The sequence below is a fragment of the Denticeps clupeoides genome, chromosome 12 (genome assembly GCF_900700375.1).
Source record: "Denticeps clupeoides chromosome 12, fDenClu1.1, whole genome shotgun sequence".
Classification (NCBI taxonomy): Eukaryota; Metazoa; Chordata; class Actinopteri; order Clupeiformes; family Denticipitidae; genus Denticeps; species Denticeps clupeoides.
The window spans coordinates 15,817,458-15,831,298 of NC_041718.1; the positions used below are offsets into that span (position 1 = coordinate 15,817,458).

Below are 13,841 nucleotides of genomic sequence, written 5' to 3' on the forward strand. Positions count from 1 at the left end.
CTGCAGAGCTCTACCCGGGTTGAAAAAGCCTTTTCTACAGTTTGGGTGCTGTGCTTCAGTTCTCATTTTTCAGGACATTCCTCAGGTTACGCCTCAGCATTGCAATGGGATTAGCCAAAAACTAAATCTGTTTCTGACCTCGTTTTGAAATATGCATTTTCTTCGGCGTAAGCTGATTCATTCTAGTGTTTTTTTTTTTTTTTTGGTTTCTTTTTGATCATTGTTCTGTTGCACGACTCAGATCACAGTCACAGCCTGACCTGCACACAACGTCCCTCTCGTGGCTCCGCTGAACAGCAGATCAGCAGTGCAACAGGGCAGAGCACAAATACACCTTTACACAAATTTTACAACAAATGCATTTTATACAATGCATTTTACAACAAAATCACTTAAAACAGGCCACATCCAACACTGGGATGTTGAGTCCAGAACTAAATTTCAGTCAAAAACATTTTCTTTTCTAAAATACTAATAAATAATCATGACGACTTCCTCCTCCAGCCTTTCCACATTTTGTGCAGCTTTTTGGAACTGTAGGACACGGTCTTCCAAACACCTGAAAAGAGAGAGTGCAGGGTTCCCTTAACACGAACACTTCACACACATGATGAGGAACAAAGAGAAGCATTTTATCGTACCGGCTGTAGCGATCCCTTTGACACTTTGGGTTATGCTGGACGATTTCACTATTGATGCTATTCCTGCATTGAAAATTGCAATAAAATAAAAAGAATATTACAGTCAGTCTCTGCAGTTTCTTGGCTAAGGTAGCATGTTCAGAGCATGTAAGGGTGAGGCTGAAATGGAAAAACAAGTCAGTCCTCTCTGGGTTAGCAGGTTTAGTGAGAAAGTTACACTACACTCATACTGTACCAGCTGATCTTGGATACATCCAGACATGATGTATGTAATTTATTAGGGTGCTAGTAGCCCAGTGTGTAACACACTCGCCTATGAACCAGAAGACCCAGGTTCAAATCCCACTTACTACCATTGTGTCCCTGAGCAAGACACTTAACCCTAAGTGTCTCCAGCGGGACTGTCCCTGTAACTACACTAAGTCACTCTGGATAAGGGCATGTGATAAATGCTGTAAATGTAAATTTGCAGACATTGAACATTCCCTGCTTCTGTGCTAGTTATGGGTATAATGATTAATTATGCCAAACATGAGAGGCAGTAAATGAATAACAAATTCCAACGAATACTGGGTCTGGGTTGGGGACAACATCACCTTGCTGTATGACTGTGCCACAGTCGGGGTCCTGCGCCACCTGCAGCAAGATCTCCTCCACGTCCCGGTTCTTCCCCGGAGGGTCCACCAGCCTGGTGATCTGCTGCTGGAGGGTGCGGGGCAGAGCCATCAGCTGGGCAAACTGGCCCTCTGGACTTTTGTCAACCTTGAGACAAGACATCAATCAGTGCAGAACTTGCATTGTAAGAGATTTTTTTTTGAGCATGACTCTATTGCTTCCATTGAAAAAACTTTCTTAATTGCCCCGTTATTTTGGTAATAACATTAATAATATATTGATGTCTTGTTAAAATATATTATATGTATAAAAACATAAAATAACTTAAATATAGATTATGTGATCAGCAGTGCAGGTAATGGCCTCTGCAACATAACCCGCTGATTTAAACAGTAAAAGTAGTGGAATAGGCGAAACAAGTTAGAGCAGAAAGTGTTCTGGCTGAGGGAGTGCAGACGCCATCTCCTCCCTGCTGCCTCACCTCCAGCCTCCCCTGTTGCGGCTTGTACACCACCTGCGGACACTCCACCAGTATGTTGTTGTACAGGACACGGAAGTGCTGCATGTTGTCCTTGACAATATTGGAAACTTTGGACCTGTCCTCGCCAATCATCATCCTGAAATCCCCTTCGGAGAGAGACAGAAAAGCCATTTCACAGCCTGCTGCTACAGACTCATCATCGGACAAAACTACTAAATCGATGACTGGACATGACTCAGTAGACAAATCTCATTATATGAGGTTACAGACGTCCGAAAGCATTTATTTAATTTTAATAAGAATTAATGCCATATTATTCTTCCCATGTTGCAAAATCTTCCCACTCAATCCATTTTCTATTGCAAGAAGAGAAGGTTTTATTCATCAGTTGTCGCACCACACTGTGATTGGCTAAGAGGTTTTAGTGTAGTGAAAGTGAAGTGATTGACATTGTGATACAAAGCACAGCACATGGTGACACAATGAAATATTCCCTCTGCTTTTAACCCATCACCCTTAGTGAACAGTGGGCAGCCATGACAGGCGCCCGGGGAGCAGTGTGTGGGGACGGTGCTTTGCTCAGAGGCACCTCAGTGGCACCTTCGCAGATCGGGATTCGAACCAACAAGTTTATAAGTTTATATTATTATATATATTTAAAAAAAAAAAAAAAAAAACATGGATGGTGGTGGATTTTCCGATTCCCTGTTTCTGGGTTTTCTTAGACAGACTTATGTGACAAATGGCAGAGCTGACTTTTCTCTGTTCATATTTCAAGCATAGCTAATTTTGAACCAGTCTACATAGGAGCACGCTGGTGCATCTTAATAACCTGAGAAGGACAGTCCAGCAATCTGCATGAAGAGGTCTTCTTCAGAAAAGCTCTCCGGAAGCATGAGGAAGGAAGCAGTCACGGCACTCTTCAAGTTCCCGACCAGTGCTGCACGTAGTGCTGCATTCTCACTCAGCACAAGGACATGAACCTACAGCCACAAAAAAAAAAAAAACGCACACTGAGAGCCTGAGAATTTCAGAAAACATTCATTCTGTTTTCTACATACTGATTCAGGTGCATTGCATAATCTGATTTGTTGGAAATTACAAAGAAAAGTGCTGCCATCGCTTGGCATTCAACTCTAACTACAGTACAGTGATGTGTTGAGTGGTTCTCAAGCCAGTTGTCACATCTTCCAAGACTGCCCGCACCTCTGGTGCAGCTCCTCTCTCCCTGTATCTCTGAGGACTGGGCTGAGAAGCACTGCCGACTAATAAGCGTGCTTAAAAGCAATGAGATTTAAAAAAAAAAAAAAAAAATTAATAATCTATACTGGCAACCTGCCATTAACTATCGGAGGGTTAGCAAGAAAACTCACAGGTTTGTGCAGCCTGCCAGCAACGTAGAGAGTTTTCCAGTGGAGCAAGTCATCAACCAGAGCTTCTGTGCTGATGACACCGTACTTTATCACCTAGAACCACAACGGAAAGCAAAGGAAATAAGAAGGACAAGCAGGACATCCGGGACTCCCAGACACCGAGGTGCGTGCATGCATGTGGCAATGCTTCAGCGCACCCGGTCATCAGCTGGCACCAAGGTGTTGTAGTAGACGGCCGCTCCATGGTCGCTCTGAACAGCACTGATCTGCTTGGGTCCCAGGTACTTCAGGAAAGAGTAGTGCTTCCGATTTTGCATCAGGTTCATGGTGTGCCACGTGACTGGGTCGTCCACAGCAAACACAAAATCCAGCATGTTTCTCTGTGGACAGGGCAGCGGAGGGACACATAAATAAAAACCAAACCTAAAAATATATATATATCAATATTATGCACACGTACTCCCATTTGACCTTGGCTCGTTCCAGACTGCTTGAAGACCCCGGATCCATAAGCAAAGGCCAGACTTATGTCCTGGGGGAACTGAGCCAGGATCCTCCTGAAGAGCACGCCCGTGTTTTGCAGCGCTGGGAGCGCCATGGCGTGAAATCCTGCGCACACCGAGACTTCTGTCCAGTCATGCGGCGACTGCAAATGTTCTTGCGAATGTGCGGGACGAGTGTGCTTTAAAACGGGAGTGGTGTCGAGGCGACGGGTCTAGAACATCGGCCTCTGAGAACATCGGCGCACCGACAGCTGCTGTGTTGCGGCGAGCATGCAGTAGAAGTAGCGGAGGCTGCGGTTTCCGGCGTGATAAACGGACTGCCGCCACCTAGCGGCGGGCGGGGAAACGAACGTAGAGTTTTTGTTTTGAATTGTGTGTCCATCAAGTGTTACAAAGAGTTAGAATTCAGGAAATACTATTGAATACTCGTTTAGTAGGTGAGTTTTGTAGGTGAATAGCATGTTCGGTGTGTTTTTGGGCATCAGCCTGGCTGGTTATGAGCTGAAATGCCCGTGCCGGGCACCCCTAATTCACTACTGTTGTGCTTCTATTACTACTACTATTACTACTACAAGAAGCAGAACACTCGAGGTATGAACACTGTATTAAACATTCACAGATATACACTGATTGTTTCCAATCTGATCACTTCTGTCATTTATAGCATAATATAGAGCTGTGTGAGTTCCTTACAGTTGATGTAATTGTGATCATAATTTCATAACCAGCTTCACCACCATAAATTCAGTGTCAGAGTGAAGGTGCTACAGGAGAATGAAGTCGGCAGGAGATTAGCCAGTGTTTGCGTTGCACACGCCCATCCTGCACAGCTTCGTTTATCTCCTGAGTGCATTTCTTCTCCATCACCGCTTCACGGCGGCGGAGCTGCTGATAATTCTCTCCGGTGTGACAGGCAGATTTTTTTTTCTAATCAAACACATGAAGGAAACATTAACGTGAGAATCCCTTCACAGAGATGAAGTCCCCGGGGATCAGCACGAGACTCAAGACACATTGTCTGTTATCACCGTACGCATGCAACAGCAACAAGGGTGTCAGCGCTTTAATGGCTGTTTCCATGGGTGATGCAGCTACTGCCTATGCCCTAAAACGTTAAAAGCATCTGAAATGACCAGCATCCGCTGTTACAGGCTATCGCATCGTTCGTGCTCCGTAGTAGGATTAAATGGTGGAATGTGCATGTTTCCATTTCACCTGTTGCTTTGTAATGCCATTGCTTCCAGATGCATCGAGTGTAAGGACCAGCACTGAACTAGATCCAATCTATCCATCTTAGTTATGCCACCCACCATCTCACTGTTTTGAACAGAGCTGCATTATGAAAACCACAACAACACAAATACAAACTGACAGATGGCCTTCAGTCGAGTCTGTTGACATCATCGGGTCTTTTTTTCTTCTTTCAGGTGGCTCAGCGATCGCAGCACTTGGGGTCACTGTTGTCCCTCGTCCTGAATTGATTATTTCCCTCACCATGGGAAACAAAAGAACCTGCACTGTTGCCCTGGAGTCACTGATCCTGTTTTGTATAGATCCCTGGAATCCCAGACCCTGGTCTTACCACCGGTCCCTGTATTATTTCATAATGTTTCGCTGTGGTTACAAAGAATTAATTTGAGTTCAGGGTGGCATTATAAAAAAAGATAGTGGACTGCTCCTTTTGCACAAGAATAACATGTTCAGGACTGCATTAACTGCGTAATATTCAGTCGTATGTGGTTAGATGTTTTGAAAAGTAATCATACAAACCATTTCCATTTTACTTGGAATAAAATATTATGTATTGAGAGCCATAGGGATCCTTCCTGTGCTTCTGTGTTTAACTTTATATAGCAGCACTGCCCTGCTTGCAGTGGCATGTCAATCAAACTCCCTGGAAACATCATAAATCATACATGTTTGTGCTCGTGGACATTCGGCCCTGCAATAAAGAGACACAGAGAGGAAATGCATACAATTACATAAAAATGATGACGTGTAAATGAACTCAGCTTGAACTACAGTGGTGAATAATTGAACATCGAATCATGTGACGTGTACATGTCGTCTCCGCTTGCTACTCTTCAGGTAATCCTCATTCATAATACAAACACCGGCCTTCTAGGCATTTTGGTTGAAATGTTGCCACAGCCCTCATTTACATGTGTGTTTCGGCTCAACTCTCATTCATATGTCTCTCTTTGTTTATGTGTGTCAGTGCGTCTCACTGTTTTTCGCAGCTTCTCCAAGATATTCATTCATTTGGAACCAAAAGAGAAAATCATTTATTTAACCAGTAGTACATAAATTACCTACGTTGTTTAGTGTAATTTTATTTTACTGCAACTATCTACAGTTAACGCAGTACTAGTGAAATGTTGGGATACACCTGCAAATGTATAAGTATTGTGGGTTTTTTTTAAGTTATAGAACAAAATGGACTATGACATAATACGTGAGGTTATGTAATAAAACAACAAAAATGTGTAAACAAGGTAAAAATTTGAATCTCTCCAAAGCAGGGAGCTTTTGTGATGGCACCATTTCCCATTCTGGGCTTCTCACCTGAAGTTGGTGGTTTCCAACAGTCCTGAAGGTTTATGCTGAACACTTTCTTATCATTCACTCATGTCAATTAATATCTCATAAAACGGCTTCTGATGATGACGATAGTAAAAAAAAAAAAGCAGCCATAAAGGTAAAAAGAGGCGACTCTGAAAAAATTATGCACCTACAGAGTAGGTGCATTCAAACTTGTGTGTAAGAGTGTGTGTGTGTGTGGTGTGTGTGTGTGTGTGTGTATATATATATATATAATTTGGTTTAATATTGTGTACTAGAATGTAGATTCCAAACCATGGCTAAAGAAAAGAAGCATATTACTTGTTTTCAACCACATAAGCATAAACAGCGATTTTTCATGCCAAATTCAGCATAATTACATTTTTTACCATATTACAAAATATGTAGGCCAGGGCGAATTTAGAATGTCATGGCAGCTGCAGCAATGACTCATGACACATCTTGTGCTGCGTTGCAAGTCCTGACACGCTCACACACACAAGCACACACACGCAGTGTCCATTGTGAGTGTGAGCGCCGCAGAACCAGTGTGAGTCCGTGCACAACAGCGAGTCTTTTTCTCCCCTCCAGGGTGCACTGCCATTCCCCTAATATAGCTTTACACCTCCAATCCTCCCCCCACACACCAGCTGCCCGCCACACATGTAGTGTTGTTAACACGGCCTTTCTGCTCCATCTGCATGTTCACACCCTTAAGGGCTGAGAAGGACTTGAGATGAAGCGAAAGGCTGAACAGAACCACTGGTTTTTATTAAGTCGTATTTATTTTTCATTATTAACACCAACTGCAGGTGTGGTGGCGTTCTGCTCGGCGCCCTGGAAGAGCCCCTGTAGACCAAGGGTGGCACATCGCAGAGCAAGGATCACGGTTATGTAGTTACATCTGCGCTGTGTGTCTTCTGAAGTGCTTATGTCAACTCTGATCTTCTTCCTCGTACTCCTAAAGCTCCACCTCTGATCTAGGCACATTCAGAAGGAGGCAGAAATAAAACCGAAAAAATCCAAGTGTTGTTTAGCAAGGAAACATGACCCAGATACAGCAAGCAAAAACGAGCAAAGGAGAAACTTGAAAGAGCCAAAAAACACAATCCCCATGTCTCTCCCTCCATATGTCCATAGCTGCTAGTGATTCCTTGAGGAATCTTCCAGGAACAGCCACATTTTACATCACCTCTCATCCCTGTCTTTTACTGAGGGTTAATTAAGGACCAGGAAGAACCTTCAGCAAAATGTCAGTGGCAGGAGACACACATTCCACACTCAACCGTAACATTAGGAGAGCTGAATTGAGTACCATTACAATGTTACCTGGCAGTGGGTGGGATGTACAAGGACATGGACCAAATGGTATGCCCGTGGTAGTTTTAAGGACTTGCCAGGGTGACAGGGTCATGTACAGGTGAGACTAGTCTTGTCTGGTCCAATAGAAGAGCTACTGTAACTCAATTTGTTGGTAATTAATGAGCATTGATGGGGCTGCTTAGCCATAGATAACTCAGGGTGTCAGTGTTGACGAGTTCTCCACAGAAGGTTCCAACAATTAGCATTTGAACATCAGAACTGCACCACAGGCAAATGTAAATAGGTGGACTGATCTGATTATTCAATGTTTTATGTTTTACACCATGTGATTGGCTGGGTGAGTGAGTGTTGCTAGTATTGAGAAGACATGACACCAAGATGTGCTATGAGACCTCACAGGCGGCATTCGTGTTTTTTGGTTTCTATACATAAGTTAGACAATAAGAAGGTTACAAGATAATCTAAATATTCTCTAAAGAGGAAGGTCTTGAGCTGCCGTTTCAAAAGTGCTCAAGTGACTGAGCTGTTCTGACCTCCAGGGGAAGTTCATTCTACTACCAAGGGGCCAAGACGGAGAAGAGTCTAGATGAGTGTCAGAATATTAGGTATACATTTGTAGTGCTGTGGACGACCCAGTCACATGGCACACCATGAACCTGATGCAAATTTTCACATTTAGATGTAAAGACAGTGCTGCAGTATACAAATATTGTACACCATAAACTACGTAAAGGAGGAAAAGTGCACGTACACATTTCTGAATCACAAGGATGGGTTGTGGTGGGTCCTCTGCCCCATGGAGCAGATCTCTAGCTTAAGGGAAATTCACAGAGGCGACCCTGTGAAGGAGGAGGCAGCAATGGAGACCCCCGAGGAGCCCCGCTGACGCACAACCCTCGACCAGCGTCAGTCCCCAAAGCACAGCCTGCAGAGGGGTAGAGGTCACCCTGAGGAACGGAAAAAAAACGGCGCCGGAGGGGAGGGGAGGGGGAGGTTCCGTCGTGACAGAGGGAAGGAGGACTCCCGTTCTTGCACCCTCCTGTGCACGTTCAAGCGGAAAGCCTCCATTCCGCCGCCGTGATACGCCGCGTACGCCAGTGATGTAGGGGGCGTGAGAGAAGAGGGAGAACGAGGGGAGGGGGAGGAGAGAAAAAAAAGCACGTGAGCCAGTAGGGAGAGCGGGAAGAGGAGGAGGAGGAGGAGGAGAGAGACAGAGCGAGCATCTCCTGCAGGCACTCGGGCTGTCCAGTTGACAAGGGGCGGAGGACACCGGGCGGGAGAGACGGGACTGTGTGACACCACGCACGCTGAAGTGAGCAGCAAGTCACCCACCACAGACATCAGGGGACTGCTGGTCAAGACCTGGAGAGAACTGCGGAGAGCGGGTGCTTGTGGAGACGGAGGACCACCTTCTGAGAGCACTTCCATCCTCTAAAGACAGGGAACCGTGACCTGCGACCCTGACCCCAGAATCAAAAAGGAAACCGAAAACCTGCCGCCATGAACTTCCTGCGCCGCCGCCTGTCCGACAGCAGCTTCATCGCCAACCTGCCCAATGGATACATGACGGACCTCCAGAGACCCGACCCTCCTCCACCACCTCCTCCCACGGCCGCTGCTCCTGCTCCTGCCCCGCGACAGCCGCTCCGACCCAGGCAGCCGCCCAGGCCAGGTCCCCCTCCGCCTCCCCGGCTCCAGAGCGGCGTCCCCAGTCTGCCCAGTCCAGCGCCACTGGCTTTTTCAGCTCCATCACCAACGTGGTCAAGCAGACAGCTGCCTCGGCTGGACTGGTGGAGCAGACTGCTGCCGCTGCGCCCAAGAGGTTTAAGGTTCTGCTTGTCATTGATGAGCCCCAGCATGAATGGTGAGTTAGAATGAACCACTATTACTAATACTCAGTTCAATACTGTTCAGGTTAGGAGGGAAATGGAAAATGAAAAGTAAACTCCACGACTCTGGTGAGGCTGGTGTGGTTCGGTACCTTGGACAGCAACTCCCATCCCCGGTCCTTCAGTGACTTGAAGGACACCCCGGGTTTCCTAATGTGCATCAATCCCCCGCTCTTGACTCTTTATCGCTGTTGAATCTTACAGCACGACTTCTCCGGCAGAGTTTTAAATAGATTGCTGGCAGGCATGTGGACAGGGAGCACAAATTGAGATTTTCCCCTTCCTCCATACGACTAGCTCTTTGTGGCATTGTGATGCGTGCGTCTCTCCCTCTGTACTCTGTACACATCTCACACCGACTCTGGGGTCACTGTTTTCCACATCTGCACTTCATTGATGTATCGAACAGCCTTTAGTGGCTTCCCAGTCACCATAGAAGCACAATTATTAGAATGATCCTGTTGCTGTGATACACAACAGATATTCATCATTATTGCAGAAACAGCGGCTACATAAATGAGGAATAAATAAAATTGGAATTACATTCCGGTGCACAGAGAGAGGAGGCTGCCATGAATATTTAATTGACTCTTTGCCTTTTCACCTAACAAGCGCAACCTGGGCAGATATTATTGATTTTCCTCTATTAAAAGCAGGCTTTCTGTAAGATTGGCTGGAGAGAACCTTGCTCACATTTTTGGTCTAACAACCATCACCGTTGTCATGTTTTCCATTTTCTTTCCAGAATAAATGGTGTTTAATTTTCATGCATCAGATGCAGATCAATATCTCTTCACCAAAAGTAGTTATTTTGGGAAAAACGCCCTGGACAAGAGACGTCGGTAGGGTGAAAATTTGCCAATCCCTCCCCAGATAGGTAGATGTATGCTGGGTGGATGCCATGCAAGTGGTGACATGAATCCTTGACGTCGTGAGCCGAAGGAAAAACTGACAGATCTGCTGCCCACAGCCCTCCTCCTGTGGCCCCGCCTCCCAAGCTCGTGTTCTGTTAGTGTGCATTTCATGTTGCAGCGCATCAGAAACCCGGCGGATGGGGTTTTACTCATCGCGGCGCGCGAGATGTGTGTCCTGTGTGTGAGGGCCACTCAGAGCACCTGCGTAACAGTCTACAGCAGCACGCCTCGACTTCGTAGCACAACTACACTCTTTCTGACAAAGAAGAGCTCCTTTTTCACCTTAATCAGAAATTTGCCATCTCAAGGTCAGAATTTCAGATGCTCACTTACATAACACAGCCTGAAAATCTGAATCGCGTGAGAGCCGCTTGGCCAAGTATGTGTGTTACGCAACATCACGGGCCCACGGATTTGAACTGGAGGCTCTGAAGATTTGTCAAGGTGATCTGGGCGGCACGAATGCAGTGGAGGGACTCGGGAAACCTGCTCTTGTACACTCCTCAGGGTCGGCTGGGCTGCAGGAAGCCGCGCTCAAGCCGCGGTCATGTGACTGCGTCCGAATCGGGACGACGTGATTCACTGGCTCGGCCCTGAGGGCCACATCTGTGTGTGTGTCTGTCTGTCTGTGCGTGTGTGTTCATGCGCCGAGCGCGTTGCTGTGTGGGCAGAACCGAGTTCGCACAACGAGCGCGTTTGCCACTCGGTGAGGAAGAGATGGACAGAGCGATAGAGAGAGAGAGACAGAGAGCAGGTGGGCCGGTGGCTGCTCTCTCCCTCATCACTCGCTATATGAACAGGTAATTTAATAAGGCCTTATGGTTCTTTTCAGGAAGGCCAAAATTCAATCAGCAAGCTCGTCATTTGTTAGTCTTGTACTGCTGGGCCACTCTTTCAGCAAACACCTGGTGTCTACCGCGCAACATTGTCCTACTTCCATGTGGATGGATTGCATGTCTGGGTTTGCAGCGGTGAGACTGTAATGCTGTGGCTACTGACCATGTTGGAAGGGCAAGGGTTTAAACTTCAGCTTCTTCAACTCAGTAACCAAGTAGCATAAACTACTATGCTAAGAACAGCATTATGACGATTGGTGGGTTTATATCTAGATCTTATTTGAGCCGCTCATATCCAAACCTTGGAAATATTTAAAAGCACAGGCTGGTGTTGACCTCGAGTTGGTGAGCCAAATTCACTTAATAATCATTCCGGTATTTTCCTCACTTCCCCGCAGTGTTATTATTTTCCCATTCATAACATGACATTTACACACGTTTGTACTGAAGGACGTCCACACTCACACCGAAGTGTCTGATTTGACTATAATCAAATGCCAGTGCCAGCAGAATTAAGTCTGTACTCCATTTAGTACCATGTAAAATGTGGCAACCGTGGCACTAACACTGATCGGTCCCATGGTGGCACCAATGATGGATGTCCATTCAATGCGCAATAAAACTCTTCTACCTTCTACGTGTGTGAGGGACATTACAACAGGGTTTAATACTATTGCAAGGTGCACTATTGCACTCATCAAGGGGCCCTATTTTTCATGGCGCAAGACAACATAGGCGTTGGCTAACATTGCATCAAGTATGTCTTCAGGATTTACCGAAATAAACAATAAAGGACTGCTTGCTAGTTATCTGTATCTGGAACTAAATAGTTTCCCAGCCCTCATTATTATTGCTGAATCCCAGACGACAAACTTTAACAGGTGAACTGAAGTGATTGTCATTGTGAACACTGCAGCACGCACATGGTGCACACAAACAAAATGTGTCCTCTGCTCCGTAACCCACCCACCTTGTGAGCAGGTGGGCAGCAGTGAAAGGCGCACGGGGAGCAGTGCGTGAGGACGGTACCTTGCTCAGGGGCACTTTAAGATTCAACATTCAGATTTAGACTGCAAGCGTCCAGTTACAGTCCCCTTCCTCACCCACGAGGATAAGGGCGTCTGATAAATGCTGTAAATGTAAATGTAATTTGTGTTTCTTGTAATCATCACATTGCCATTGTTGCTAAAGTAAACTCAGTGAGAGTGAAATGACTTCCATTACATTGAGCAACTGTCAATGCCACCTACAAAACATTCTTACAAAACAGTCACACAAGAACATATACTTCTATAGTATTAGCACTTCTTCTATAACAACTGCATATAACTTCACAAAAGACACATGCACACGGAAATGTCCACTGATGCAATGACTCTTGTCACTGATGACAAAGAACCCACCATAAAAGGATGCTTTTAGCCTAAGCTAAACTGATTACTTTGCCGGGAGCGAGGAGGGAGAGTAAATGAGTCCTGATCCATGGCTTAGCACAGTCTTAGCATCACTCAAAGCTCAAACACAAGTCAAAATAGGCCACTTTAGGGCTAGATACATCTGTAACGGTCTCCTGAATTTGTTGTCTTTTTGGGTCCAAGCAGTCACAAGGCGTGTCTGTGGATGGAGGGGAAGAGGTGGAAGCGGGCTCATAATCGAGGGGTTGCGGGTTTGAATCCCGAGCCGCCAAGGTGCCACCGAGGTCCCCTTGAGCAAAGCACCGTCCCCACACACTGCTCTCGCAGGTCACCTGTCATGCCCGCCCACTGCTCACCAAGGGTGATGGGTTAAATACAGAGGACACTGTGCGTTGCCGCGTGCTGTGCTGCAGTGTTTCACAATGACAATCCCTCTCACTTTTAAATTGAAAGTAGAGCCAAGAGTGCAATGTCACAGCGGAAACTTTCTGTGGCGTTGCGCTCTTTGCTAGAGGTAAAAATAAAATAGGACATTCCAGGAAAATGTTGCTGCAAATGTCAGCCATTTTTCTGTGGTAATTGGACTGAATAGAAACAATCAATGCCCCAAATCCACAATACAGTCTACTGCCATCACCAGATGAAGAGAGCGCAGGGTTTGTTTGGGACATTTAGAGGTCTCATTGCATTGAAATGCCACTTCGTCTGACTTTTGTGGGAAGAGACAATCGAACCGTTGACCTCTGCAGCAATGAAGAGCTGAACTCCCACGTCTAATCAGCAAAGCTGTTGTGCCTGCTGACGACCAGGTCAATAAGCCAGAGCCGAAAACTTCTAAAGGACGCTCATAATGTCAGCACGGACCGCACCAGGCACATGAAGGTTAATCGTTTCACATCAAGCGATATCAATGCAATTATTGCAGTTTTTTTTAACTGTTCCCATGAAATTTCTTCAGGCACAGCGGCCCTAATCTTACAGGCACATTGTTTTTAAAGTTCCAGGCACTTTCACACTTTGGGAAATTTGTGACACTTTGAGTGCCTGAAGTGGGTTTGTTCATTTTCCAATCAGGATCCATTGGGTTCAATGAGCTGTGAAAATTAGGGAGGAAGAGGAAGAAACAATGTGTTTTAATGCAGCAGTAGTCTGGCTGCTTCTATGGAAGGAAGAGGCAAAACGCAGAAGAAACTAAAAATTGGCAAAGGTTATGAGATCCAGATAAAATACCACTGTTCTGTAGCAAGAAGGATCAATCAAACCTCAATAAAAACCTGACTGTAGTCAAG

General features: G+C 45.8%; 1 protein-coding gene and 1 pseudogene across 1 annotated transcript; one reads left to right on the forward strand and one right to left on the reverse strand.

The window, feature by feature from the left end:
- Positions 1-198: 198 nt before the first annotated feature.
- LOC114801219 (phosphatidate cytidylyltransferase, mitochondrial-like) lies at positions 199-4,173 on the reverse strand. Its single transcript, XM_028999242.1, has 8 exons — positions 3,571-4,173; positions 3,308-3,490; positions 3,111-3,203; positions 2,570-2,720; positions 1,738-1,883; positions 1,238-1,403; positions 642-704; positions 199-559 (listed from the first exon to the last, which is right to left on the reverse strand). The coding sequence occupies exons 1-8, from the start codon at positions 3,706-3,708 to the stop codon at positions 483-485; spliced, it is 1,017 nt and encodes a 338-aa protein (XP_028855075.1). The 5' UTR covers positions 3,709-4,173; the 3' UTR covers positions 199-482.
- Positions 4,174-8,998: 4,825 nt separating this feature from the next.
- The window catches only part of LOC114801218 (synapsin-2-like), a 56,232-nt pseudogene continuing 51,389 nt past the window's right edge, over positions 8,999-13,841 (forward strand).

What these genes read in the sequence shown, in the direction of transcription:
- LOC114801219 (XM_028999242.1), bottom strand. Translation starts at nt 3,708, where the DNA reads ATGGCGCTCCCAGCGCTGCAAAACACGGGCGTGCTCTTCAGGAGGATC. An exon ending in CGCAACAGGGGAGGCTGGAG is followed by an intron (nt 1,404 to 1,737) that starts GTGAGGCAGCAG and finishes TCTTGTCTCAAG; the next exon opens with GTTGACAAAAGTCCAGAGGG. An exon ending in CAAAGGGATCGCTACAGCCG is followed by an intron (nt 560 to 641) that starts GTACGATAAAAT and finishes CTCTCTTTTCAG; the next exon opens with GTGTTTGGAAGACCGTGTCC.